General features: G+C 52.8%; 1 protein-coding gene across 1 annotated transcript; it reads left to right on the top strand.

Annotated features, from left to right (window-relative positions):
• The first annotated feature begins 1,160 nt into the window (after positions 1-1,160).
• Positions 1,161-26,018, top strand: Itprip (inositol 1,4,5-trisphosphate receptor interacting protein). The gene is made up of 2 exons (XM_076834444.1): positions 1,161-1,351; positions 22,080-26,018. The coding sequence occupies exon 2, from the start codon at positions 22,093-22,095 to the stop codon at positions 23,746-23,748; it is 1,656 nt and encodes a 551-aa protein (XP_076690559.1). The 5' UTR covers positions 1,161-1,351; positions 22,080-22,092; the 3' UTR covers positions 23,749-26,018.
• Positions 26,019-26,981: the final 963 nt, after the last annotated feature.

Genomic DNA, 26,981 nt, shown 5'->3' with positions numbered 1-26,981 from the left:
AAATGTCCCCAGCCATGTTTGGAGGAGGGTGCACCAGTGTCCCAACCATTCAACTTGTAGACATTTTGGAAACACAAAGCTCTTTCAAAAATGTTTCCCGGTACCCACCTCCCTTCACTGGCCCTCGCAACTGCTACAGATAGATCCCTATTGTCAGGAAAGGGCTGCAGGAGCAGAAGCTCGAACTTGAAAGTACCCTGGGCCAAGGGCCAGGGGGTCTATTTTTGGAAATTTTTCTCATTGCCTGTTTATCTTTCAGACTCCACCTAATGTATTCCAGGCGAGTGTTAAAAGTTACTTGGCTGGGCTGAGAAGGAAAGCAAGAAGGTGATCAAAAAACCCAGTACCAGAAGCAATGGTGATAACCTCTGGACAGTGTTTTGATTTCCCCAATTGAACCTCACTACCATTTGGCGCTAGTGAAGCACTCTTTCAAACCCACGACTGGCGGTGGGATTTGGGCAGGTAACAAAAAGAAAGTGACAGAAGGTTATGGATTTCGTAATCTGTTAAGTACAAGCGGGGTTGCTGCTGACCTCCCTCCTGGACTCAGTTCTGTGGTCTCTAAAACAGGGTTAGAAATACTGCATCTAAGTTCAGAGCCCTAACCAGGCCTGGGAGAGGAAAGCGCCCCCTACAGCATTTGGTCCCCGTCCTCCTTTGTGCAGGGTTACTTCGGAGATGGACAACAATGCATTCATCATAACATGTGGTTATGTTAATCCACACAAGCTGCAGAAGAAAAAAGACCGGCGTTGTGTCTCGATTTATATTTTCCTTAAAGGGACAAAATAGGTGGCCCCTGGAACTCCGCCACTCGTAAAACGCGCCACTGAAACACTCGGTGGACTTGCAGTGACAACCTCTTCCAGTCTGCGGCCTAAACCGGCTTTTAAGGGCGTCCTCCCCGCCTTCCTGTCGGCGCTCCCCACTTTACTCCAGTGGCCACATCCTGTCTCGCCAGGTCACTCTCCAGTTCTGCTGTGTCGTCTGGCCTTCCTGCGGGGGTCACCGGGCAGATCTCCGCGGCTGACCCTGGGCGGGGCCCCGCTAATCCGCGCGGTCCTCCTTAAGGAGCTTCGGCGGTGGCCCGTGGAGGCGGGTGTTTTGTTCTTATAAGGAGGGAAAAGTTTCCGTGACATCCAGGAAATGAGTAACTCCACAGCCTTGCAGAGCCCCGCCGTTGGAGCTAGGAGGCGGGAGCCGGCCGCGGTCCCGCCGCCAGCGTCCCCCTAGCTGCACGGCCGCGCGCTCCGGCAGCCGCCAGCCCAGCCCGACGCCCCCCTCGGAACTGCGCGCCGAGCCCGGGTTGTCGTGGGCCTCCCGCGGGACAGCGCTACCAAGGCCAAACGTAAGTCGGGGACCCGCAGCTCCAGGCTCTGCTGCTTCCCAGGCGCCTCGCGTGTTCCAAGAAGGGAGGGATGGGGACCCAGGACTCCGCCGAGCGGCGCGCGAGTCAGGAGCGGGGGTGCGCGGGGAGCGCTCCAGACTCGCCTGCGCCCTCCCCAAGTAGGGGCCGACTTTGGGGACCGCTTAAAGTGCGCGCGCGCACGGGCGGGCGCCGTGGTCTCTGGCGGTCACACCTCCAGTTCCCGCAGCGCTGGAGATGCGCGCGGTCCCTCGGCTCCCAACCCCACCGCTGGGCGCTTGCTGAAGCCGGCGCGGCCCGCAGCCGCTCTTCCCGGCGCGCCGAGCCTCGGAGCCCCACGCGGGACCACGTGTAGGTTCCTAGTGCGGGACCATCCGTTACTTTGACTGGCTGAGCAAGGTGCTGGGGCAGGAAAAAACAGCTGGGTCGCCCTGCTCCTTGGCCGTCCCTCTCTTCCAGCGAGAAAGGAGTTAGAAGTGAAGTTGGTTTCTTCTTGGTTATAGTGTTTGCGCAATCAGGTTGCTTTGGGCCGGATGAAGCCCCCGCCACTTCCTCTTTCAAGACTTTTGGTGGAGTAGACCCCATGCTGAGGGAACTTTCTCTTGGCTCTGTAAATAGCCTCAGCCTCCTGAGCCCTAACTCCATCCCTGTCTCCGCCCGGTGGATGTCCGGTGAGCGGGTTCGAAAGCCTCAGACCAGACGCCCCATCCGAAATGCTCTTCTTTAAAAAAAAAAAAAAAAATTGCTGCCGAGCAAGAAAGGAAAATAATCCACCCAGGCCAGAACCTCACTGTGCCTTTGGCCCCTTTTGCGGTGAGAATCTTCCCTCCCTTCCAGACTAGAAGAGGACCAGGTACTGGTAGCATCTAAATCAACCCAGGACTCGCTTTTGTTTTCTTGTTCCTCTTTGGAAACTGACCAGGGCTCTTTCCTTTTACAAACCAGTTCTACCTCACAGAGGCTGCCAGCTAGAGTCCAGGGCTGATGCAGTGACAGGTCCAGGTTAGCAGGAAAAATGGGGTGGCAGGCAGACACTGGTTGGCTTGATGTCTTTCAGTTCTAGTTAATAACATAGTGGCTGCCTTGGGTACTCCCTCCAGCCTGATGCGCCTAAGTGGCTCTCATTGTTTGCTAATTCCTTGTGTGTTGCTGCTGCTCCAGGCCATTCTGCCCTCAGATTTTCCACTTGTGGGTAACCATGAGGTGGTTTTTTTTGTTTTGTTTTGTTTTTAAATTGACCCGCTCCCTGCTCTCCTTGGGTGGATGGAGAAGCTTATTTTCAAGTGCTGGGTAATTTTCAAGATGCAGCAATTTCAAGCTCAGGCTTCCAGGGGGCAACGATGTGGACTTTTATTCTGATGTTAACCTCCCAGAAGTCATTACCTCTCTGCTCTTGCAGCTCCCAGAAGAGAAACTAAAAGGGTGTGTAGGTGAACTTGATCAGAAGGCAAGAAGGAGCAGAAACTTCAGGGGAGAAAATTGCCCACTGAGAAGGTATTTTCTGGAAGGAACCTGGTTTTGTATTTTTACTTTTTTGGTTAATGAAGAGAAAGATGGTTGGGGGCTCCTGTTTGATGAAGGGGGTGCACAGTCTCAAGGGCAGACAGGGGTGAGCATGCTATGCATGGGCTGCACAGGGGTAGAGTCAAGCCAGTGTAGTGCACTAGCCCAGTTCCCAAGGCCACCTCTTGGAGGGACACCACTGCCAAGTAGAACTTGTCCAGAGGAGAACAGGAGCAATCTGCAAAGTGTGTCTTGTGAGGGAGAAGATAGAACCACTGGTGTGCACTCCAGAATGAGAAGCACAGGGGGACATGGCTGTATCCTTCAGATGTCCCAATCGTGGAAACCTGAGGAAAGAAAATGGCTTACTATTTCTGGCCTCAGAAACTCCTTGGTTAGAAGAAACAACGACAGATCTCAGTATAGCATGAGAAGGAACTTTTCACAACCAGAGCTCTGCTGGCCATGCTCTGGCCATTGGCCACAGGGGCCTTCAAGTCCAGGACTCTGGTTCTACATTTGGAGTCAAGAATGAGGCAGCGCAGCAACCTGTGGGACTTGAATGGAGACATGTACCAGGGAGGGGCCGGTGCTCCAAAGGAGCAGGACTTGAATTATGGCCAAGATGATCCGTCCATGTTGGACCTTCCTCATTCATGGTTGTTGGGGAGGGGGTAGAGCCACGAGGCTGAGATATCCTCGAGGACTGCTGCTAGCTTTTCCAGTCCCCTGTGTAATTTAGAATAAGTGTCTTCTCTCAGCAAGAGGTGACATTTGGTGTCATTTAGAAATAAGGACCTCGGAGCCATGGAGTTGGGACTTATCCTCCGGTTACCCTGGCCGTGTGTCCTTGGGTAGTGCACTATCTGTACAAACATTTACAGCAGCCCTGATAACCAATTATTGAGGGTGCAGGACCTTGACCTAACATTTCCAGAACGATGTTTTATCTATTTATTGGTTTCTCAAAAGCACTCTGCCTGTATCATTTAATCCTCACAGTTGTCCTATGAGTTCTTCTTAGCCCAACTTTACAGATAAAGAAACTTAGGGAAGCCAAGTGCTCAAGAGCCTGGAAGCTGAGGTGCAGTTGCTGAGCATTCAGAGAAGCAGGCTAAACTTAAAGCCAGTTATGGGAACTTAAAGCTCCCTTATGTTAAGGAGGAAAGAGCAGCTGCCTTTTACCCTGGGCAGTGGAAGGATGGGAAGCTCCTGATGATAGGAGGAGAGACGCAAGCCTGGCCTCATGGCTGACCGGGGAGCCTAGCCCAAGCATGAGATGGCTTTCCATCTTCATTCCTGGGCAAGGTGAGGTGGCAGATCCAGTTTGGGGCCTGGTACAAGGGTGATGTGTAATTGTCACCTGGGTGTGGTGCAGAGGGAAAAGGTGAAGCTGTGTGCAGGACGCGAAGTCTTCCTGGGGTGGAAGCAGGTGAGGGTGACCGAATATGCTGTCCTGACCTTCTAAACCCCTCTTCCCCCACCTCCAAGTAGATAATCACTTGGTTTCCACACTGTTCACCTCAGCACTTAGTGAGCTAGAACTGAGCACTGTAAATCGTGCTGTCCGTGGGCACTTATCAGAGGTTTCTGACCACTGAGGAAGTCAAGTAGTGTCTTGGGAAGGCTGGCTGGAGTCCAGAAGTCACCTGTCCCAGGGGCTGGCTCTTAGCTACACCCACTTACAAATCGTATTTATAAGTGGTTTGCACTCAGGCTACTGAATCACCCTGAGAAAGCGGGTGTAGAAGTCAGAATGCTAGTTTATTAGTTTGCAAGGAGACTTTATGAACACCACACAGACTGAATGTCATCTTGTCCATTCCCGCATCCTGGGGAAGCCACATGGGAAACTTGCTTTGCAAAGCTGGAGTCACAGCCAGGCAGGAGGGTGGGTGTGTGTGGGGGGGTGGGGCATTGACAGCCAGTGGTCCAGAACTCTGTCCACCTCTGTGGCCCTCTTGCCAATGATCCCCCTGGCTGTGCTTGTCTCCTTGGTTAGTGCCTCCAAGGCAGTGTTTACCTGGTAGGTTTTCTCCCTTTACTCTTGCATAATGTAGCGCTTTTTGTTATATTTGCTTATTTGTTTAGTGCTTTGTAAGCATTATCTCTCAGCTGCATAGATTTACATTTGCATATGTTAAATAACTACTGTAAAATCCAGGGCTGTAGAACCAGGCTGCCTGAATAAATGCTATATGCAAATCAAGAGGGTAATCAGGTGAACTGTGGGGGAGGGAGTGAAGAAGAAGCCAAGCACAGAGCTAAGAAACAGTGTCCCTAATTAGCACTGAGACCCCAGGGAGTAGTAAAATCAAGACCAGCTTATTGCCATCCTTGTGTGAGCCTAGGGATGAAGCAATCCTCTGCAGTGTCTGCTCAAGCCACCTGTCCTGCCTAGCTGGCCTCTTGGAGTTTAAAGGGCTCCCTCTAGTCTCTGTCGGGCCTCCTCAGAACTCATCTTTAGTGAGTCCCTTCTCCAGCTGCCCCAGGAGGTGACCATATGGGCTTTGGAATGGGCAGATTTGGGTTGAGTTCTGGCTCCACTGCTTAGAAATTAGGTGTTGTTAGTAGTTGGGCAGGTGCCTTGACCATTCAAAGCCTCATTTTCACCATTAGTAAAATGGGGATGAGCCGTCAGGACCATCAGAGGGTTGAGTTGGGTGGTGCATAGGAAGTGCTAAGCCTTGCCCCGCCGGCCTGCAGGCTGAGCTCTTCAGTGCTTAGTGGTCATCAAGGAGGTGCATTCTCTGCTGGTCTGGGCGACCTTGTCAGGGTGCTGCTTCATCCTCTGAGGTCTGAATGAGGGGCAAAGCCACAAGGTCTAGACAGTCCCAGAGGGGCAGAAGGAGATCTTCAGTGTCCCACTCAATTGACTTTTTCAGAGACAAGGACAAAGCTGCTTGCTCTCACTTTTCAGGGGACTCTGGAGGAGGAGTCATATTTGAAGCATGGCCTATCTCAGGCATCGGGGAAGGGGAGAGGGACAGGGGGGTCTTCTGGAGAGGAAGAGGGTCATTTGAGAGTATTCAAAAGACCTCTAGGGTCCTCTTGAACAGTTTGGGATCTCTGATGTTTTCCTGTAGAGAGTACATCTCCCCCCCATCCACATGGCCCATTCCAGTGACATCAATGGAATAGAAGCACCTGGCAGGTAGCATCACTGTTGCCCAGGCAACACCTCCACCTTAAGGCAGACAGGAAGAGACAGACCAATGTCAACTGTAAGACGCATGTTGAAGAGAAAGGACGTAGACGTTGTGACCTCTCCACAGGTGTGTTTCTCAGAGGCCCACGAGAGAGTGGGCTGTGGGGCTTGGGGTTCTGGGGCTACAGTTTTGAGTTCTGGGCCATGAGCCAGATGGTGGTAGGTCTTTAGGCCTTGGGTTCAGTCCGTGGTAAGGAACATAGTGCTGAGGGCCCTGGTCTCTTTAGTTCCCTCAGTGTGACTCCCTACAGGGGTTTCTGCTACCTAAATCTTTGAGGTGGGGAGGGGAGCTCAGGCCAGAGCAGTCATGGGCCAACCATTAGAAAAGGGAATTTCCAGCTTCCTCACCCTCACCGCCCAAAGAAAATGAGATGCAAGGATGCCCACATTCTTACTGTGGGGGCTACTCATTGACCCAGCCATCACTGTGCACCTGTGATAATAGGCATGGCACTGTGTTTAGGGACTCTGGCCTCATGGAGCTTCATGACCAAAAGCACAAACAAGAATGTGTGCGACCCACTACCCCAGAGGTAGTAGTACCAGATGGAACTAGAAAGTCTCATAGAGCGCCTGTCACTCAGCTCTGTTTCCCATGAAATTCTACATGGGTTAAATTAAACCTGTGAAGTCCCTTGTCTCCACTAGCTCATGCAGAGCATTGGAGGTCACGTTTGAGATAAACTTGAGTGTTTGGAGAGTGAGGTTAAAGAAGGCAACTATGGCTGTCTACAGTGTCCCACCAAAGGGACACCCTGAAGACGGCACTTTTCTCAAAGCTAAGCTCATTTGGCAATTCTGAGGCCCTTAATTTGGTGACCTGTGGGTTCAGCCACATCTCACTGCTTTCCTTCAGGAAGAATTTCTAAGCAAGCACCACAAGCCAACACAAGGGATGAAGATGCAGGGAAAGGAGGTGGGAAACTCTGTCTGTCTCTACAAGGTCTCAGAACAGGAATTGCCTTGTCTTTCAACTTGATGGTGTCCCTTCAAGATCTTTGTTGTATGCAACTGGGCATCCCTCCAGCCTGTGAGTGGCTGAAGTAACTGTACAAACATGACTTTTTCAGAATCATAAGTGAAAATTAGTGTATGCTTAGTAGAGATTTTTAGCAGATAAGGCTTCCATTGACAAAACTGGTCCCAAATCAGTGGTCATGACCTTTAATTCCTAAAAGCAGAATAACCTTTATAAAAGGGATTGGCTTCCTTTACTGAGCAAAGCCCCATCCTCAGGATTTAACACGTTTGTTTCTCTTGCTGCGACATCCCTTCTGGGTAGGTATAGGCTGGGTAGAATAGGCTCTGAGAGGCCAAGTGATTTGCCCACAGTCCCAGAACTGAAAACCACAGAGCAACATTCAAACCTAGATCTGTGCCTCCACAGCCTAACACACTTCCTGCCACCTCAGGCATCTGGATACCATAACCCAGTGACTATGAAAGAGGGGTAAAGAATCCCATGAGATTTGAGTAGCAAAGTGGAGAAGATATCAGGCAGATCACCAACTCTAGGCTGGAGCCCAGGTCCCCTCTTGCTGTGACTAGCTCTGGGGTATTAGCAGACAGAGCTCAGTTTCCCACTCTAAAATGGACAGGACCAACCAGTACCCAGATAGCATTCAGCATACTTTGAGATCCTCAGATGGAGTCCCTGGGGGAAATGCAAAGCCCAGGACTATGGAAGAACTCACTTGCAGGTGGAAAACATGGCAGCCACTCACACCAGGGCAGAAGGTCAGCTTTGAAGCTGCCCCACATGTTGGCCACTGTGTCCTCCTCCTTTCCCTGACTGGGATGCAGAAGTATCTCCAACCTGCATCCATCTGTCAGGAAGGGCATAGTCATCATTTGGGGCCTGCCTATTGGTGCACCAAGTGTGCTCTTATCACACTGGTCTCCCAGGAGCCTGTTTAATAGCCTTAGCAGCAGTCAGGGGACCCGCCTGAAGTTCATGAAAGGGGCCTTTGTTCTGGAGGGAGTTGCTGGAGGCTTGAAAGAAGGAGAGCAGAGGATGCCTGGACCCCACCCCTATGTGCTGCTTCCAAATGTCCTCCTTTTATCCATGATAGTTCTTAGGGACTCACCCAATACTGACGAGCCTGCCAGGGTCAGAAGAGACCTTGTTCCCCTTTTCTATTCTGCTGTGGGTACTGGGGATTGAACTCAGGGGCACTCAACCATTGAGCCACATCCTCAGCCCTATTTTGAATTTTATTTAGAGACAGGGTGTCACTGAATTGCTTAGCACCTCATCGTTGCTGAGGCTGGCTTTCAACTCGCAATCCTCCTATCTCAGCCTCCCTAGCTGCTGGGATTATAAGAATGTGTCATTGCACCCAGCTCAAGTGCACTCTTTATTCCCAAATTTCATCTCAATTGTCACCTACCCATCCCTAAACAGTGTGGGGAAGGGGATTCCACAGGAATGTATCTAATGTTCCAAGATGCCAGGTCACTGAGCAGTGCAGCATCATGGGAAGCCCATAGGCTTGAAAGACAGGACTGGGGTTCAAATCCTGACTGTGTGCTGTTGGTTAGTGACCTCACTACTGCATGCCTCCAGTTCCAAATCTGTACATGTAGATAAGTACCTGCCTTTGAGGTTCAGCCTGAGGATGACACACATAAAGCACTTTGCCCAATGCTTAAGCCCCAAATATTATGTATTGGATGCAGAGGTTTCGGGCCAGGAGGCTTGTCCAATCTTCTCCAGAAAGGGAGACTTGCTGCTCATTCTGCTTTACAATTGTATTGGACCCTGTAACCCTGCACTTATCTTGAATTTCTCTCTGACTCTTGAGCAAGAAGCTAGGTGTCAAAGGGCAAGGCAGCTAGGAGTCAGATAAGCCTATATCAGGGTTCATTCCTGGGACATTTCCTTGGAAAACACCGGTGGTCCCCAGGCAAAGGATTTTGCTCACATTGCCTAGGACACTTAGCGCTGTTGGTGTTTTGCTTTTCTGACTGCTCCTGGGAGTCCTGAGTCATTCATTCATTCATTCAGCAAGCATTCCTGGAACGATCCTCCTCCTAGTGCTGGGTGCTCAGAACCTAGTACTAGGAGGAGCTGTCAGTGACGCTGCTGACCATTGGGAGGGAGGGAGGGAGGGAGGGAGGGAGACTGCTGCTGAGCCTCCTAGGTCACCAGACTTCCTCCTCTCCCTCTCTGGCAGCCCCGAGACCTTTCAAGGACAGAGAGGTAGAGGAGACAACTTAGTAGTCATAGTCGTTAGTCCTTGTCCCCAGCCTTCTAGAGGAGCTTCAAGCATATTGGTCATCTCCCTTCTTCCCAGGGAGTCCTTAAATTGCAAATAGAATAATTCAACAAATCAAAGGGACTCCTGACTTTATCACCATTGCCAGTGCCAACAAGAGCATGTCACTTACAAAGCACTGCATGTAATTGTGCACCACCTGGCTGATGTGCACAAGGCCATGGACTGGGTCATGATTGTCATGGCAGTGGCAGAGCCAGGACTCAAAGCCAGACCATCGGATTGCAGAGTCAGCTCCTTAACTCCTCTTCTCTAAGCCTCTATAAATGGTTCAGCTCCTCTGAGCTGAAGACTCTTGGGCTGTTTCTTTCCGGGTGGCCTTGAGGGCAGGAGTAGGTCCCAGTGAACTTGTGAACTTGACACTAGCAGTGGTTGCTTGAGGACCAGCCATGGGATCATGAATTCACCGGGCATTATTTGGACGCATTCTTCATTCTCGGCAAAACTCCTGCATCAATGATATCACACCATCCCTGTGGCTGGGAAACAGTGTGGCTGTAGGTGGTTGTGGTGATTGTGGTTGTTGTTTGTTTGGGACAATTCACAAGGAGCAGGAGGTAGTCGTAGGTAATTCTGGGAGCAGTTTTGCTAACTGTTCCAAGCCTTACCGTCTGCTCTCTGGGAGGAGGAGAACTGGTTTGCTGTGACTAACAGGTGTGGGAAGACAGCAGGCAGCTGGCTCTATTGTTCAGACCAGGTCCCTGCAGCAGAGCTGGGGCAAAGAAGCCACCACAACTCTTAGTGTTTTATGACTGCTTGGCCTCCCTCTTGCTTTTGTGCTGCTTGTTCTTCCCCTTTACTAAGATGAAAGGGGTTTTAGATCTTTGCAGGCACGCAGAAGTGTGTGTGTGTGTGTGTGTGTGTGTGTGTGTGTGTGTGTGTGTGGTGTGTGGTGTGTGTGGTGTGTGTTGCTCTGGAGCTCCTGAGCTTCTCCTCCTCACCCCCTCTCCCCCTCCCTAGCCCAGCTGGGGCCAGGCTTTGTGTCAGGTACTGCCTAAGCCTCAGGGAACTAAGCCAAAGGACCAGGGTGGAAGAACAAACTGGGATTTTGCTGTGGCCAGGATGTGAGTAAGAGAGGGTAGCTGGGGTGGCCAGGGGTAAGGGAACTGGCCTCTCTGTGGCTGTGGAAAGCTTCTGGGGGGACATCCTCCCCCATGCCCTAGAAGCAGGTAGAGAATTCCAGCCAGGCTCCCGTTCCCATCCAGGGATCAAAAGGAAAGCAGCAGCTGGGTGCCCGCAGCCCTCTAATTCCTTCCATCCCCAGCTCATCTGTGGGAGGGGGAGGTGGGGCAGGGTGTGGCCCAGGGAGGGCTTTGTTTTCCTTTGTACTTTCTCCCTGGTTGTGCCCAAGCCCTCCCCGTCTAGCAGGCAGCCTGAGCCTGCATCCCACCCAAGGAGCCTGCCCGCCTGCCTGCCCTACCAACCAGTGTGACTTTGATGGAGGCTTGGGTTCTGCGCTTGGAAGCAGGACACATGTGGAACGTGGCGGGAGACAGAGGAAGGGGGCACGATGTGGGAGCCCTGGCATGTTCTGCCCCGGTGGGTATTAACGCTCCCTCTGTACAGCACCCTGTGGGTGAGGTGAGGCCACAGGAGCTGGGAAATGCTCCTCTGAGGAACTTTCGCCCAAGCCAAGCCAATACACAGCTGGGAAATGCTGAGCACAGCGGTTCTGTAATAAGTGCCTGCGTTGCACACACAGAAATTGGAGGCGGGATTGCAGGGGTCTAGGGAGGCCCTTCCGTGCCAGCTCACTACGGGATGTTCACTCTCCTGGCCAATGAATGGTCTGTGTTTGCGGAGACCTTCTTTGAAGGTGGTGCCTCCATCCAGGATGGCGTGTCCATGGCCCTGTGAGCAGCTCTGTACCAGGTGCTTGGAGGACTATAAAGATGAACAAAGACCCTGCCCTTGTCCTGGAGGAGCTCCAGCCCAGGAAGGTGATGGGTGAACAAGCAGGATGGGCCCACCGGGCAGACACAACCTGGAGCACGGTTAGTTGGTGACCTTGAGCAGACTGCTGGACTGCTTGTAACAGGGGCTGAGGTACCCTGCCTCTGACTGCCTCATAGGATAGTCACAGTAACCAGGGATGGAGGCCCAGGGAACCAGCTTTTGTTGGGTGCCTGCTATCTTCTGGTCACTTCCATGGGGATGCCTCTAGACACCAAATGTTTGCCTGCCTGCTTAATAAATAGGTCTCCTTCCCCTTGTTCTTCTATCCCTTTCCAGAAAGAAGGATTTGGCTTAGGAGTTGGGGCATGGGGAGGGGCTAGGAAGGGTCCTTGCAGTGGTTTCTGGGAGGGCTTGTTATGAGAACAGATGGGTAAGGTTTTAGTCCAGAGCTATGAGGCACGGGTGTTGCAGGAATGGTGGAGATGTGCAGGAGGGGTCAGGGGACTAGAGATGATCCAAAGTGACTGGGCCAGGCAGGGAGGAACCCAAGGGGTCCCCGAGGCTGGTTGGGGCAGGCCAGGCCCTGAAAATCAGACTTGAAGTGCTGACCTGTGTTACATAGAAGCAGGACTCCACTGAAGAGGGGCAGGTAAACTTTGGGGTTGGGTATAGGTGGGGTGGGTATTAAGGAGAGCTCAGAGGAGCTGGTTCCCAAAATCTCTGCTGGCCAGGTGGTGAGAACCCTGTCTCACATGGAATTCCCAGGCTTTAGTGCAGAGTAAAGACCTGAGCAGAGAAGGCTGGGGAGACTAGAAGCAGCACAGCAAAACAGGGAGAGTCTGTGGGGATCGCTGGCTGGAAGAGAAAAAGGTGCATCATGCATTAGGGCTGTGTCCGTCTCCTGGGGCTGCTGGGACAAATTGCCACAAACTGGGGTGCCTAAGACATTTATTCTCTCACAGTTCTGGAGGCCAGAAGTCTGAAGCCTGGGCGTCCGCACAGCCATACTCCCTCCAAAAGCTCTTGGGGGATCCTTCCCCCGCGGTGACAGCGTCCCATCCTCCATCTCTGCCTCCCCGTCCCATTGCCTTCTCTGCTTTCTGTCCCTTCATGAGGACACTGGTCATTGGATTTAGGGCCCACCTGGGTAATCCAGGATGATCTCATCTCAGGACCCTTAATTTAAATGTATCTGCCAAGACACTTTTTCCAAATAAGGTCACATTCTTAGGGTCTGGGTATATTAGCACAGTGACACATCTTTTTGGTGGCTGCTGTTGAACCCTCACACTGACTGGGCGAAAGGAAAGGGACATGGGCCAGGACGCAGGCTTCGGGGAGTCCTTTTCTTGTCCCTTGACCATTTTGCTCCTCATGTCCTACCTCTCCCCTGCCCACAGCCCAGCCATTGACACCATCCTTGGTCTGTCCATCCCCAGACACTGGCTTCTGTGCTATCCTGGGGTCAGGGCCTCTGCTGCTGGGGAGTCAGCAGGGTGTCTGGATGGTGGACTCCCAGCCTTCCTGGGAGATGGATGGCTTCCTTTCTCCATCCTTTGCTCAGCAGGGGACAGGCATGAGCCAAAGGCAGAAGAACAGGAAGGATGTGGCTCTCCCACCCCGGTTGGCCGGCAGAGTCCAGGCTGCTGTCCTTCCTGTGCCTTGGCTTCCCAGCCACCCTTATAGGAGTGAGCATCCTGGTGACTTGTTTGAAGCTCCTTCCTCTTCCAAGAACTTGTGACCAGGGACTTCCTGAGTCCAGCCAGTGCCCACCTGTGGGCTGTGGAGGCCCCCTCCCCACCCAGTGTGTGTTCCCTTCTCCTCCTTAGTATTCCACCTGAGTGGGGGTCTGCTCTCTGCTCTCTCCCTGTCCTCTGTCCTATTATGCCACCCACACCAAGGTCCAGTGTTGACCTCTGGGTCCTCTGAGATCATGGTTCTGCTCAATCTGGGGTGTGAGTTGGGGATGCAGGAGCCCTGGCTCTCTGGTCCTTGGGAACACAGACCTGACCCTGGAACACCAAGCACTTCTCAGTGAGTAACCCTTAGACTAGAGTCACCACCTTCCAGTCTGGGGCCTTCCAGTCAGCCAAAGCTTTGGCTGTGGGAGGAAACCCACTCTGGCATTAGCCTAAAGCCCCTCGCTCAGCCCTGACACAGAGTGGGCCCTCAAGTGCTGGTTGTGATTCTTCCCAGTGTGGCTGCTGGGGCTGACTGGAAGGCCCCAGAGTGGAGGCAAGACTGGGTTTGGGAGAAAAGGTTGAGTTGGAGGGTGCTTTAGGGAGTTCTGGACACAGGAAATGGCAGGTATGCTCCGTGGTTGGTGAGGGTTAGGAGAGAGGAGAGCCCGGGCCTGGAGTCACCTGGAGGTGTGCTTCCTGAGGGCGGAGGCACTGGGCAGGAGAGGAGAGCTGGCGGTACACGTGGACGACTGCAGACAGGACCCTGGGTGGTCCACAGAAATATCTTAATGGGCTTATGTGGTTTTTAAAGAATTTTTGACATAGTAGCCAACACTTTAAAATTGGAGGATTTTGATAAAATCCAGGTTTACTGGCTTCGAAGGAAAAAAGAAAAAAGATCTTGCCCCTCTGGGTACACAGGGTGTGATGTGGTGGCTCTCCCTATAAGTGAAATGTGGGTCCTCCAGGTGACCAGTGTCGCCCATGGCAGCCTGGCTCATTTTCCCTTGGGTCCCCCAGGGGACTTGATTTCACAGCCCCCATCCCTAGGAAGGATGACTGGGCCTGGGGCTGCAGGATGCTGGGAAGAGCGGGAGCTGGCAGCTCAGAACTGCCCCCTCCTACCTACTTTCTCAACAGGTCCCCTCCCTTCCTCTTTCCTCACTTCCTTTCTTTGCCCTCCTCTTCCTCTCCTGCCGGGTCCTGAGGCCTGTCAGGGCCCAGCCCCTACAGATGCTCTCCCCTGGCCCCATGTGGGGTGCAGGTGAAGTGAGGTCCCCTCTAGGGACACCGTGGTGGTGGTGGTGGCGGCTCTGTGTCTCTGTGGCCCTTGCTGAGGCGTGGGCCAGCTCTCGGGCCTTTCTCCCTCCCTCCCTCCCTCCTCAGTCATGGTGAGCAGTTCTGCCTTCGGAGCTGCTATGACCCAGCCATTGATGAGGTACTGGCTCTCCTGAGTTAGGCAACAAGGAAGTTGTGGGTAGAGACATTGTCACTTGCACAGCTGTTTCTGCCCCAGCCATCTCCCCACAAAGGCATGGTAAATCCGCTGCCACTGACGTGTTGGCAGCTGCGTTGTGTCCGGCTCATGCTTGGTGCCCTGGGAGCTGCAGGACATTCAGGTTCATGACCATATAGGAAGTCAGGGTCCAGCAGGTAAACTGACACAGTGAAGAGCAGGAAGGTGGCCCGAGCTGGGCCGTTCTGAGAAGGGCGAGGTCCGTCTGCTCCCAGGGCCAGTCTGCTCCCAGGGCCAGCCCCTAGAGGAGTGTGATCTTGGCCTGACCAGGAAGCATAGGGCCTGGGCCCTCCTAGAGAGGAGCATGAGGGAGGAATGAGCTGGTCACAGAGAGTCCCACTAGGGCTCAGACTGCCCAGCCATGGGTGAAAACCAAGGCTCAGGCCAAACACAGGCTCCGCAGTAAACCTGTCCTTTCTCCCTGTCCTGGAAACCTGGGGACTACCTACCTGGATGATTTTGATGGTTATCTCTGACATTGCCCAAGTGGCGCCCCCTGGCAGCAAGAGGTGGCAGGGCTCTCTCAGTTCCCAAGGGCCTGCTGAAGGGGACAGGGGGATAGCCAAGGGGGGAAGCCAGCTGCCAAGGTGCGGCTCACACACAGGCATATACCGCAGACTAGACCATCTTATAGGCCACACAGTGAAGCTCCCTGTCCCTCAGTCTATCTGTTCTGAAAACTAAATGACAGACATACGCATAGTGCCTAGTATTATGCCTGACGTGGAGTAACTTCTTCTTTATAAATGGTTCCAAAGGAAAATATCCTCATCTTCAGCTTCCCTTCTGTGCACAAATTCCTGCCCAGAATCCCTGGGAGGGTCCATGGCAGATGGCCAGCCTGCCTCGACCATTTCTACTTGATCCTTGGGATCAAGCATGTCTCTTCTTTAGGCCTCAGTTTCCTCATCTGGGAGTTGGGTTTAGACAAGCACAACTAAATTCTGACTTTCTTGAATCTATAGCTTTATTTCACTCCAAACACTGTGGATCTGATGAACTGAGACACTCCAGGACAAGGCCAGGCTTGTGACAGTTTGGGTCTCCTTGATTCCCCTTTTCTTGGAGGCCCTAGAACCTAGACAGTGGGAGAGGGACCCAGCTTACGCCCCCAGGCCTGGGCTACGCAGCCCTCCTCTGCTGCCTCCTTTATTCTAGTTCATAAAGAAAACCAGCAGCTGCTCCTTTTGGCTCTGAAGGTGACGCCGGGGCTGTGGCTACATTTGTTGTTGTAATTAGCAGAGCTAATTGCCTCTGACAGACCTGGTGAGGGGCAAGCCCTTGGCAAGCTCCAGGACCCAGCTGCTGACACCTCAGGAGCCCCACCTCCCTCCCAGAAGATGCCTGACTCGGAAACCTGGCTCGGGAGGAGCTGGTGCTCCCGGTGGCCCTCAGACCCCAGTGGACTTTAGAAGCACCTGGAGAGCTCATTAAACATGCCCGCCAGCCCCGCCCCTGGAACTTCTCATCAGCAAGCCTGGGTTTGCCCCCCAAAATATACATTCAAGTTGCCAGGGGTCCTGTTACTGCAAGCGTTTGGGAACCACTATCCCAGAGGGAATTTGGAGCCAGTGAGAAATGGGACCTGGGCACTTCTATGGCTAAGCACAGGCCAGGCTGTCCTGGGGTGGGGGATGGGGGGTGATGAGCAGACGTGGGGCTGGACATGGGCTTGTAGAATTCTGTCTGCAAGGAGAGGAGAGGCGATTTGGAGCCAAGGAGTCACACCAACATCTTCCCAGCAGGTGGGGAGGTCTCTGGGCAAGGAGAGGACCCCAGGGAACAGAAGTAAAACTCCCCTCCTCTGCGTTTTCGCAGCTGTAGGTCGTTGCCTCTCATGACCCAGTGCTCCTTCTGTCTGTGAGAGAACTTCATGGCCGACTCCCCTGTGGTTTTTACTGCTGGGGCTCAGGCCATCCTGAAGCATCCAGCATATTCCCAAGCTTAGCGGGGACAGAAGTGGGCAGAGGGGCCTGAGTTTCAGCCCAGCTATGACGTTTGCTAGGAAATTCCTTAGTTCCTTGGGCTTTGGGGAAGCCATCTGGGAAGCAAGAATCTTTTTAGGTTATAGTGGTCCCTGTGTTCAGCGCCCAGTGCATCTAGGGAGGGCTTCAGGGGATGCTGTGGATATTAGACAACTCTTAGTGGTATTTTTTGGATGGGGCTGTGGTGGGGAGTGCTGGAGGGCTCGAGGTGCAGGATGACGGGACCCTCGTAAGGAGTATGGGATTTCTCCTCCAGGGTCTTGGACTTCTGATCAGCCTCAGAGTAAGGGTCTGGTAAAGCACTGGTCCTGGCCGCCACTGTAGCCCTCTACCCAGGCACCCAGAGGTCAGCCTCTCCCCCCAACCCCTGCTGCCTGTGACCTGGCCCTTTGCCAAGCTAAGTTTAGCTGTGAACCACATGAGCCACCCTCTCTGTGGGTGAGGCGTGGGTGGAGAGGAATTCACAGGCTTCCTGTCAGCTTCCTGACAAGCAGACAAAGCCACCAAACGACCCAGGTTTATTCTCAAGGCCAAGCCCGCCAGCTGATGTCATGGACCACAGGTGTGAGACATCCCCAGAGAGGTGAGAGCTTTGGAGCAAGGCTGGACTGGGGGAAAGGAGCCCATGGGGAGGGATGCGTGTGCATAGAAGCACACGCGAGTGCACGGGAGTGTGTAAGTGCACATTATCCATGGTTTGCAAGAAGCCTGCCCCTCCCCCGCAGTCTCCAAATGTCAACATGCCTGCCCTCGGCCATCCCCTCTGACCTGGGACTCCTAAGGAGATGTCCTGTACAATTTGGTTTGGTTTTGGAAGGAGCACCACACGGGCTTCAAACTCAGCCGCATGTGATGGGCACGTGCAGCCACGGTCCTGTTCTCTGCCTCGCCCTGGCCCACCCCACCCCTCCCCACCCCTCCCCATCCCTCGGGTGCTGCAGATAAAGGCAGGCTGTGCAGAGTTCAGTGAGGAGCAGAGCACGTTGGGTATGATCCCTGGACATGGTTAATGTGAGGAGGTGAGTCAGCAGGAGATCCCAGACTCCCAGGGCTTCTCCCTCTTTGCTGGGGGGCAGGGCGGACCCAGCTAAGTGCCAGGGAACGGCAAGAACAGTGGAGCACTTTGTGCTCTCAAAGCACTTTTGAGCGTGCCTTCCTTCACGCCTCTGGCACTGGGGCAGGGCTAGTGTGCTTGGCTGGTGAGAAAACAGGCACTGTGCTGAGCACACAAGATGCGTGATCTCACAGGAGGGACAGTTCTGAACTCCTCACAGGTAAAGCAGGTAGCCTAGAGGAGCTGAACGATCCACCTGAGATCCCGCAGCAAGGGGCAAGACCCAAGTTCAAGGCCAGGTCGACAGCCCAGGTACCTTCCATTTTGTGGCACTGTTTCCCAGGTGCTGCAGATGGAGTCCCGTTTGTGACCCTACTATTATCAGTGTCACTAGGGGCTGCCTAAATCCTGCCAGAGTTCCCATCAGGCAGGTTCAACAGTGTATTCCCATACCATCAAGCCACCCTTTAATAAGAAAACTCACTAAGTGTTTCACTAAGTGTTTGATGTGCATTATCTTGTTTAGGCTTTACAACAGCAAGTATTATTCTTTCCATTTGACAGATGAAGAGACTGAAGTTCGGAGAAGTTGAGTGATTTGCCCAAGGTCACATCCAATAGATGTACATGCTGAGTTCTTATAACCCAGTCTGTTTCCTCCAAGTCTTGATTTGGCATTCTGAACCTTGCCAGCCCCAATACAGAGAAGCTTCTAGAAGCCCATTCTCCTCCAGAAAGCACAGTGGAAGCCGTGGGTGGAGGGAAGAAGACTTCCCCATCTAGTCTAGGACTTGGTGATGGCACCAATTGGTGGCATCCTACCCTGAGTTGACAGAAACTGACACCCTCCTAGGTTGGGAGTTGCCAGGGCTGTCCCTGTGTCTGGTCAAGGTCTCCTGTGCCCAAAAGTCAGTGGCCCTGAAGGACATCCAAACCCCCAAATTATCATCTGTCTACTGCCAATGTCAACATTCAATGCCTTTTCCTTCAAACTCGGAAACCTGTTCATTGGCCAGGCTCATGGCTCTGCTGTGGACCACCCCGGCAAACCTTCCATTACCGTTTCTCTAATGTCAAAACCAGGGCTGACCTGTTTCTGCAATTATCCAGCACGCTGCTCCTTGGCGTGGGGACAAAACGCTGGCCAGCTGCCCTGTCTCCCTTTCAGTTTGACTTCCTCCACTTTCTCCTGTCCCCCATTTCCTGCTCTGCAGAAACCCATGCGTGAGTACTTCAGAGCTCACCTCTGACTCTGGACTTGGGTCTCCACATGGAGGGCAGCTACTGCTGGACCTTCCTCTCCCAACCCTTTGGAATCCTCCTGACACACCCAGCTGTAAACGGGGTAAAGCTGAGTGTCACATCTGAGCAGCAGCTTGGTCCAAGTGTGGCTAGCAGCCAACTCAGGCAATTTACATCTTGCTCTTTGCTGGGGACATCCTGCCAAGGTATCCTTACCTGGTGACAAATCCCTGTTCCATGCACAGTAAAGGCAAGAATTCCATCATGCAAATCAGGGTCCAGGGCTCTAGCCAAAGGGAATGGGGCTCCCACCCACAGTCAATGCTGGCTTCTCCAGCGGGGTGATGGGAGAAGCCCTCTGGGTTCTTTCTGTTGTCCGGTGACAACCTCATGACCTCGCTGATTTGCATTTGGCCATTTTGCTCTTTGCTGAGGTCCCAGGAGGAAAAGAACAAGACTAGTGTGGAAAGAGAAAGGGCAGATTATTCCCAAGATTCCTGCTGAGCAGAGGAGAGGGTTTAATATACAGAAGTGCCCTCACCTGAGGGGGATGTGTCCAAGACTCCCCTGGGTGCCTGCCTGAAACTCTATATGGATAGTACTGAATCCATCTACACTGTGCTTTTCCCATACATACACAAGTTCAATGCCTTTCCTATCTGAACTTACTCTGCTTATCACACGCTGGGGCTATAACTTTTGCAGGTTGAGGTTCAACAGCAAAACACATTTCTTTTCCTCCTTCACAATTTCACAGGTAGAAGATTCACCCTTTTTTATTTCAATCTTTTTTTGTTTGGTTGGTTTTTTTTTAGTGGTGCTGAGGATTGAACCCAGGGCCTCATGCATGCTAGGCAAGCTGAGTCACATACTCAGCCCTCACCCTAACCATAGACCTTAGCAATCTCGGTATATGATTTTTTTCTTTCCTTAAGTTGAGAACTTTCATCCTTTCACTTAAAAGAAGCACTTTACTACCTCTCTTTGGCATATCCAAATTGCCAGGGTCACTACTCTTGCACTTTGGGGCCACAGTTAAGTAAAATAAGTATAACTTGACCACGAAAACTGCATTACTGCCAGTCAATTTGATAACCCAGTGAACTACTAAATGACTAACAGGAGGGTAGTATATATAAGGTAGATATGCTGGACAAATATGATTCATTTATTCCTGGACAGGAAAGAGTCAAACAATACAAGATTTCAACACACTACTCGGATAGCTGCAACTTGTTTATTATTTCTGGACATTTCCACTAAATATTTTCAGATCACAGTTGACTGCAGGTAGCAGAAACCTTGGGAAATGAAGCTGTGGCTGGACGGGGGTACTACTATACTGTAAAATGATGCTTTCCAGACCTTAATGTGGATGGTGTTAAAATACAGATTTTGTGTTGGTGAGGATGGGGGGAAAAGGTACACTCATACGTTGCTGATGGGACTCCAAATTGGTGCAACCACTATGGAAAGCAGTATGGAGATTCCTCAGAAAACTTGGAATAGAACCACCATTTGGCAAAAAAAAAACAAAAAACAAAAAAAACACCTCAATTTATTCCCAAAGGACTTAAAATCAGCATACTACAGTGATGCAGCCACATCAGTGTTTATAGCAGCTCAGTCCACAATAGCTAAACTATGGAACCAACTTAGGTGCCCTTCAGCAGATGAATGGATAAAGAAAATGTGGTCTATATGTACAATGGAATGTTGTCAGCCTTAAAGAAGAATGAAATCGTGACATTTGCTGGTAAATGGATGGAGCTGGAGAATATCGTGATAAGTGAAATAAGCCAATCCCAAAGAATCAAAGGTCAAATGTTTTCTCTGATATGTGGATGCTAATTCATAATAAAGGGAGCTGGCTAGGGAAGAATAGAGGTACTTTGGATTAGACAGAGTGGAATGAAGGGAGAGGAGGGGGTGTGATGATAGGAAGGATAGTAGAATGAATCGGACATTATTACCCTATGTGTGTATATGATTACCCAAACAGTGTAGCTCTACACCATGTACAACTAGAAAATGAGAAATTATACTCCATTTATGTATGATATGTCGTACATAAATGACATATACAAAAGCAAAAAAAAAAAAAAAACAGATTTTGAAGGAGGCCTGGAGTACAGCTGACATTATGTATTTCTAACAAGCTTCCAAGAGATATTGCAACCTATAGTGTGTGGATCACAATTTGAATAGCAAAGATTGTTAGCCCTCCCCTGTAAGTCACTTAAAGCCTAAAAATTTAATGGGGGAATGGAATATTACCTTTCACAATTAAGAAATCAGATTCCAAGTTCAGATGTATTATGAGAGGAAACTAGTGATATCAATACCATGACCCTGTGGGATACTTTTTACTCTTGTACCAGGAAACCAAGATTCAGAGACATGAGTTAACATGCCCAGAGTCTCACACAGCTTTTAGTGAGAAGGTTAGCTTTAGAGCCTCTTGTTCTTAACCACTAGACTTCACTTGTATTGCAGGAAGATGAATTCACTAGATGAAATCCACTGGGGTAGCAGTGGATGTTTGATTGAGGACTATTTTGATTTTGAGGGATGGAAAAACAACTCAAACTTACTTAAAGAAAAAGGAATGGCAGCCCGGCACTGTGGCACACGCCTGTAATACCAGGACCTCAGGAGGCTGAGGCAGGAGGATCGAGAATTCAAAGCCAGCCTCAGCAATGGTGAGGCACTAAGCAATCAGCGAGACCCTGTCTCTAAATAAAATACAAAATAGGGCTGGGATGTGGCTCAGAGGTCGAGCGACCCTGAGTTCAATCTCCAGTACCAAGAAAAAGGAATGGCTTCATGCGTAGCTGGATCCAGGGGTCTGCTTTCTTCTGTGTTGGCATCTTCCTCAGGCAGGCTCCCCCACCCCGCCCCCAGTGGCTGGAGAGCCACCAGCACTGCAGCTGTGACCCCGTCACCCAACCTAGCCATAAGGCAAGTCTTTCTCCCAGTGCTCCCAGCAAGCCCTTCCTTTGGCTCAAGTTAGGTCGCATGTTCACTGAAGAACCCATCACAGGTGGCCGCAGCTGGGGATGAGTGTGGAATAGCCTGATGGTCTTGGGCCTGGAACGCCCACCCCATAAGGACCTGGAGCAGAAAAGGGTTGGCTCCTAGGGTCAGGGAGGTGCTACCAACAGCAGAAAGAATGTCCTGGAAGACAGATGTCCGCCCCAGGAAGCCTTGAGTTCTTCCTCCTCAGCCAGGCTGAAGACACAGGAGGCAGCCGCAAGGGCCAGTGGGGCTGGGTGGGGCCGCGAGGGTCTGCGGACAAGTGCATTAGGGAGGCGTGGTGTGTAACCTGTGGTCTCTCTGTTCCCAGGAAACCTCCAGCCATGGCCCTGGGCCTCTTCCGGGTGTGTCTGGTAGTGGTGACGGCCATCGTCAACCACCCGCTGCTGTTCCCGCGGGAGAACGCCACTGTCCCAGAGAACGACCAGGAGATCATCCGCAAGATGCAGGCCCACGAGGAGAAGATGCAGCTGGAGCGGCTGCGCCTGGAGGAGGAGGAGGCGCGGATGGCAGCCGAGAAGGAGGCCCCGGAGCAGGTGGCGGAGGAGGGCCAGCAGCTGCAGGAGACGCTGGCCTTGAACCTCTGGACCACTCTCTGCATGATCCTCTTCCTGATCATCGAGGTGTGGCGTCAGGACCACCACGACGGGCCCTTGCCTGAGTGCCCAGGTGGGGATGAGGATGAGCTGCCGGTGCTGGGGAGCGCCCCGCTGCGGGGCGTCACCCTGCCCAGTCAGGCCATGCTGGGCCACTTTCACGAGCACTGTATCCGCGGCACCACGGCCGACGCTGCCCGCACCCGGGAGTTCGTGGAAGGCTTCGTGGACGACCTGCTGGGAGCCCTGAGGAGCCTCTGCAACCGGGACACTGACATGGAGGTGGAGGACTTCATCGGTGTGGGCAGCATGTACGAGAACTGGCCGGCGGACAGGCCGCTGCTGTGCCACCTGTTCGTGCCCTTCACGCCCCCGGAGCCCTACCGCTTCCACCCGGAGCTCTGGTGCTCCGTCCGCTCGGTGCCCTTGGACCGCCAGGGCTACGGCCAGGTCAAGGTGGGCCGGGCCGACGGGGACGCGCTGGGCTGCATCTGTGGCAAGACCAAGCTCGGAGAGGACATGCTGTGCCTTCTCCACGCCAAGCAGAGCGGGGCGCAGCCCTGCAGGGAGATGGAGGACCTGCTGTGTGCCCCAGAGTCCCCGTACCTGGACACCATGCGGGTCATGAAGTGGTTCCAGACGGCCCTCACTAAAGCCTGGCAGCGCATCGCCCATAAGTTCGACTTTGACCTTGCCTTTGGCCAGTTGGACACCCCCGGGTCCCTCAAAATCATGTTCCGCTCAGGCAAGGCCATACCCTTCAACCTGATTCCTGTGATCCAGAGTGACAACTCCGATCTGTACTTTGTCTCCCACCTTCCCAGGGAGCCCTCTGGGGAGACCCCGGCCTCCAGCACCGACTGGCTCCTGTCCTTTGCTATCTATGAGCTGCACTTCCTCAGGATAACTTCCAAGGGGCTGCCCGAGGGGGCCTGCCACCTCAGCTGCCTGCAGATCGCCTCCTTTCTGCTCTCCAAGCAGAGCGGCATGGCGGGCGCCAGCGGGCTCAGCACCTACCACCTGAAGACGGCGCTGATGCACCTCCTGCTCTCCCGCAAGGCCTCCGACTGGAAGGCGGCGCAGCTGCACTCACGCCTGCAGGAGCTGCTCTGCTTCCTGGAGAAGAGCCTGCTGGAGAAGAAGCTCCTTCACTTCTTTGTGGGCAACCGCAAGGTCCCCGAGGCCCTGGGACTCCCCGAGGCCGTGCGCAGGGCAGAGCCTCTCAACCTCTTCCGGTCCTTCGTCCTGCAGCGGGGTCTCTACCGGAGGACAGTGGACTCCTTCTATGAGATGCTCAAGAATGCCCCAACCCTTGTCAGTGAATATTCCCTACGTGTCCCCTCCAGTCAGGCCAGCCTGTCCACCAAAGCTGTCCTCTTGTAGAGCATGTGGAATTTGAGAGCCAGGAGGGAGGGTGTCTCGCAAGTCCGCGTGGCCGGGGCTCTGCAGCGCACCCGGGGAAAGCGGTAGGCTTGGCGGAGAGCCCAGGTGCAGCCTGCCGGGAAGCCAGGCCCCGCCGGCGGAGGAAACAGAATTCAGCTGGATGCTGATTTGCTTCTCTGCCACTGAGGCCCAGTGGCAGAGTTATCATTTGGGTTTGGGGACTGGTCCTTTGCAGGGTGCTCTTGGATTACCACAGATGGACAAGAAGGTGACAGAACACTCCACGGAGACTGAGAAGGAGAGAGTGCCGACGTTGACCTTGAGCGTAATCCGTTTCCATCTTGGGCCCAGCCCATGCTCTGTATCAACAGATGCTCCACATGAATGCTGCCAGGGACCCGCGTTTAGATCCTGTACCCCATGTCCAGGAATGCTGGGCCCCAGCCATCTTCAGGCAAAATAAGAATAAGGACAGATGTGGGAATCCATAACCTGTGACCCACGGTGGCTGCCCCTTCTTATAGTGTTGGAAGAAGGGACCAGGTAGAAACCTGGGGCTCCAAGTAGCTCATGCTACACCCAGCTGGGTATTTGGTGGCAGAGGGTTTAAAGTTGGCTGATGCTTTGGCCATATTCTCACTCAGGTACACCCCTTCTCAGGCCTTTTTGCTAGCACCGTATGTCCCAAGTGTCCCAATGGCACCTGGGTGCCATTTACTGCACTGGGCGCCTCTCACCTCTCTCCATCCTTTCAGCCCATCAGTGTGGTAGGGGGATGGCAGATGCTGCAGATGGAAACTGATCTTGAGAAAGAGAGGTACCAGCTGCCTGGGACAAGGGACAGAGCCTGGTTCCCAGGGAGGTAGGGTTGGGTTTGTAATCTGGACTAGTTCAGAGGAGGTTGCAGAGCCCTGGGGTGGGGACTGCCATAGCCTTGCAGTATCCTCAGGCTCTCAGTCCTAGGGCAGGGTGGGCTTGGAAGCTAGAACTCTGGAAACCCAGCTCTGGGCCACAGGCCCAAAGCCACCTCCTGCCCAGTTCCTCACTACAGGGGGACTCGCTTACTGCCCAGAGTCCACCCTTTCTGCTTGGGCCTTCCTGACCATGCAGATAACCCAGACCTAGAAGCCTGGTGTTGGCTGGGCTGACTGGGGACCTGTGTGGGCACCAGGGACACAGCCCTCAGAATTCAGGGACCACCTTGTCCTGCCGAGAGCTATGGGCCCTGAGTAGGCACCAGAGCCTGGGGCTAGACTGGGCTCCTCTGCAGGCCTCGTTCACGGGATTGAGGAAACTCTTCTCCACTGGGCTTCAGTGGCCCTTTGAGACTTCCTCTCTGCATCACTTCAGGACAAAGAGGAATGGAGAACAAAGAGCCAAGCCACGCCCAGGTCCCTCTTCCAGGATTCATGCCATCCATGCCTCCCAGATGGCATAACTAACTTGATGTGGGTGTTCGAGCTTACTGCGACCTGAAGAGAAGAGCGCCCCCCTGTGCCCAAGGAATGCTGTCTCACCTAGCCCTGGAAAGCTCGAGATTGCCCACCAGCGTTAGATCCTGGTGGGAAGACAGCTGCAGTCAGGGCGGCAGATCCCATCGGAAGTGGCCTAGTGTGAGCAGGAGCTGGACTGAGCTCGTGCTTGGGCTCCCCGGGCCCCCCAGCCACCTGGCACCCCAGGGAGTGACCCTGCTCAGGTGTGGCTCACAGCAACCCTGAGCCAGCCATCCCACTGGATTTCACTTCCAGAATCAGGGCAGATTTCCTTATTTATTGTAACCTCTGCCTTTTCTCCCTTCATCCTTTTCCTGCTGTGCTATGAAGAAAACCCAGTCACCAAGAACCAGCCTCCAGAAGCCAAGGCCAAGCCTGCATCTCCCTCAGGTTCCCCCTTTGCTTTTGGGAGAAAGTTCACTCAAAAACTAGCTCCAGTGTCTTGTTTGTGCAGAACTCAGTGGAGAAACCGTGGTCTGTTGTGCACCGAAGCTGCTTCTGAAGCAGAACGCAGCGGGGCTCTCGGTGTTTCATGCTGCCTTATTTATATTAAAAATAAATAAATCAATAAAATCTCACATGGAGGAGAAACGGGCACAGAGTTTGTTTTTAACTTCAGGAAGTTTGTGTGGCTCCCAGGGCAGAGTTGGGGACGGGGGTGGATTTCCTATTGAGAAGCAGAAGCTTTCGCTCCCCTTTTATTCTTACACTTTCAGGGAACTTTTAAAAATAACAAACTGGAAGATTTCTGTCTCTGAGGCTGTGTCTGCGCTGCCTGCGGAGGTCCAGAAAGGCCTTTGAAAGCCAGCTGGAAGGCAGATTCCAGCACCGGACCTTACTTCACAGAGCTCCTGTGTGCAAAGAAATGGAGGCTCTGGAAGTCACTGGAAGCTTCCGATATTTGAAGAAAGAAACTGTCTTGTAACTGGAGGAGCTCTGGCCCTTTAGGGCACATGGACCTTTCCACTAAGGACGCCCCTCCCGCTCTGTCTCTGAGGACTTTTACTTCTTTCCAAGGGATACTAACTGGGCCTGGCCTCTGCCTACTTTCTGGGCAGAATGCTCCAGGCTGTGATGCACCTCTTGACAAGGGTGAACTGAGTGGAGCCAGCCTGAGGCCAGGAGTTTGCGTAGATTGGGGAAGTACACTGCATACTTCAAGGCCCCTGTCCCTATGTATTTATTTTGTTACTATAATGAAATATCTGAGGCAGGCTACTTATGAAGAAAAGAGATTTATTTCTTGCAGTTTGGGAGGCTCGGGCGTATTTATATGGCCTCTGGCTAGGTGTCACATGATGGTGGGGACATGCATATGAGAAAACACGTCTTGAACTAGGGAACAAAGAATTGAGCTTTTATAACAATCATTTTGTGAATACTAACCAGGGTCCCATGAGAAATGCCTCATTTCCTCCTGAGGGCACCCACTGATTGACCTCAGGGCTTCCCACTAGGTGCCTGCCTCATAGTTTCTACCACCTCCCAACACCACCACCCTGAGGACCAAGCTTCCAACATGTGGATCTGTTTGGGGGTGGGTGGGAGTACCAAGGATTGAAGTCAGGGGCACTTGACCACTGAGCCACACTCCCAGCCCTATTTTGTATTTTATTTAGAGACAGGGTCTCACTGAGTTGCTTAGGGCCTCACTTTTGCTGAGGCTGGCTTTGAACTCACAATCTTCCTGCCTCAGCTGCTGGATTACAGGCAAGAGCCACCATGCCCTGCCAAACATGT

This window comes from Callospermophilus lateralis, chromosome 15 (genome assembly GCF_048772815.1).
Source record: "Callospermophilus lateralis isolate mCalLat2 chromosome 15, mCalLat2.hap1, whole genome shotgun sequence".
In the NCBI taxonomy this organism is placed as follows: domain Eukaryota; kingdom Metazoa; phylum Chordata; class Mammalia; order Rodentia; family Sciuridae; genus Callospermophilus; species Callospermophilus lateralis.
The sequence above is the reverse complement of the archived record's forward strand: the minus strand, read 5'-3'. Positions and strand labels throughout refer to the sequence as shown.

Coding starts and splice junctions, on each gene's coding strand:
- Itprip (XM_076834444.1), top strand. CDS start 22,093: ATGGCCCTGGGCCTCTTCCGGGTGTGTCTGGTAGTGGTGACGGCCATC.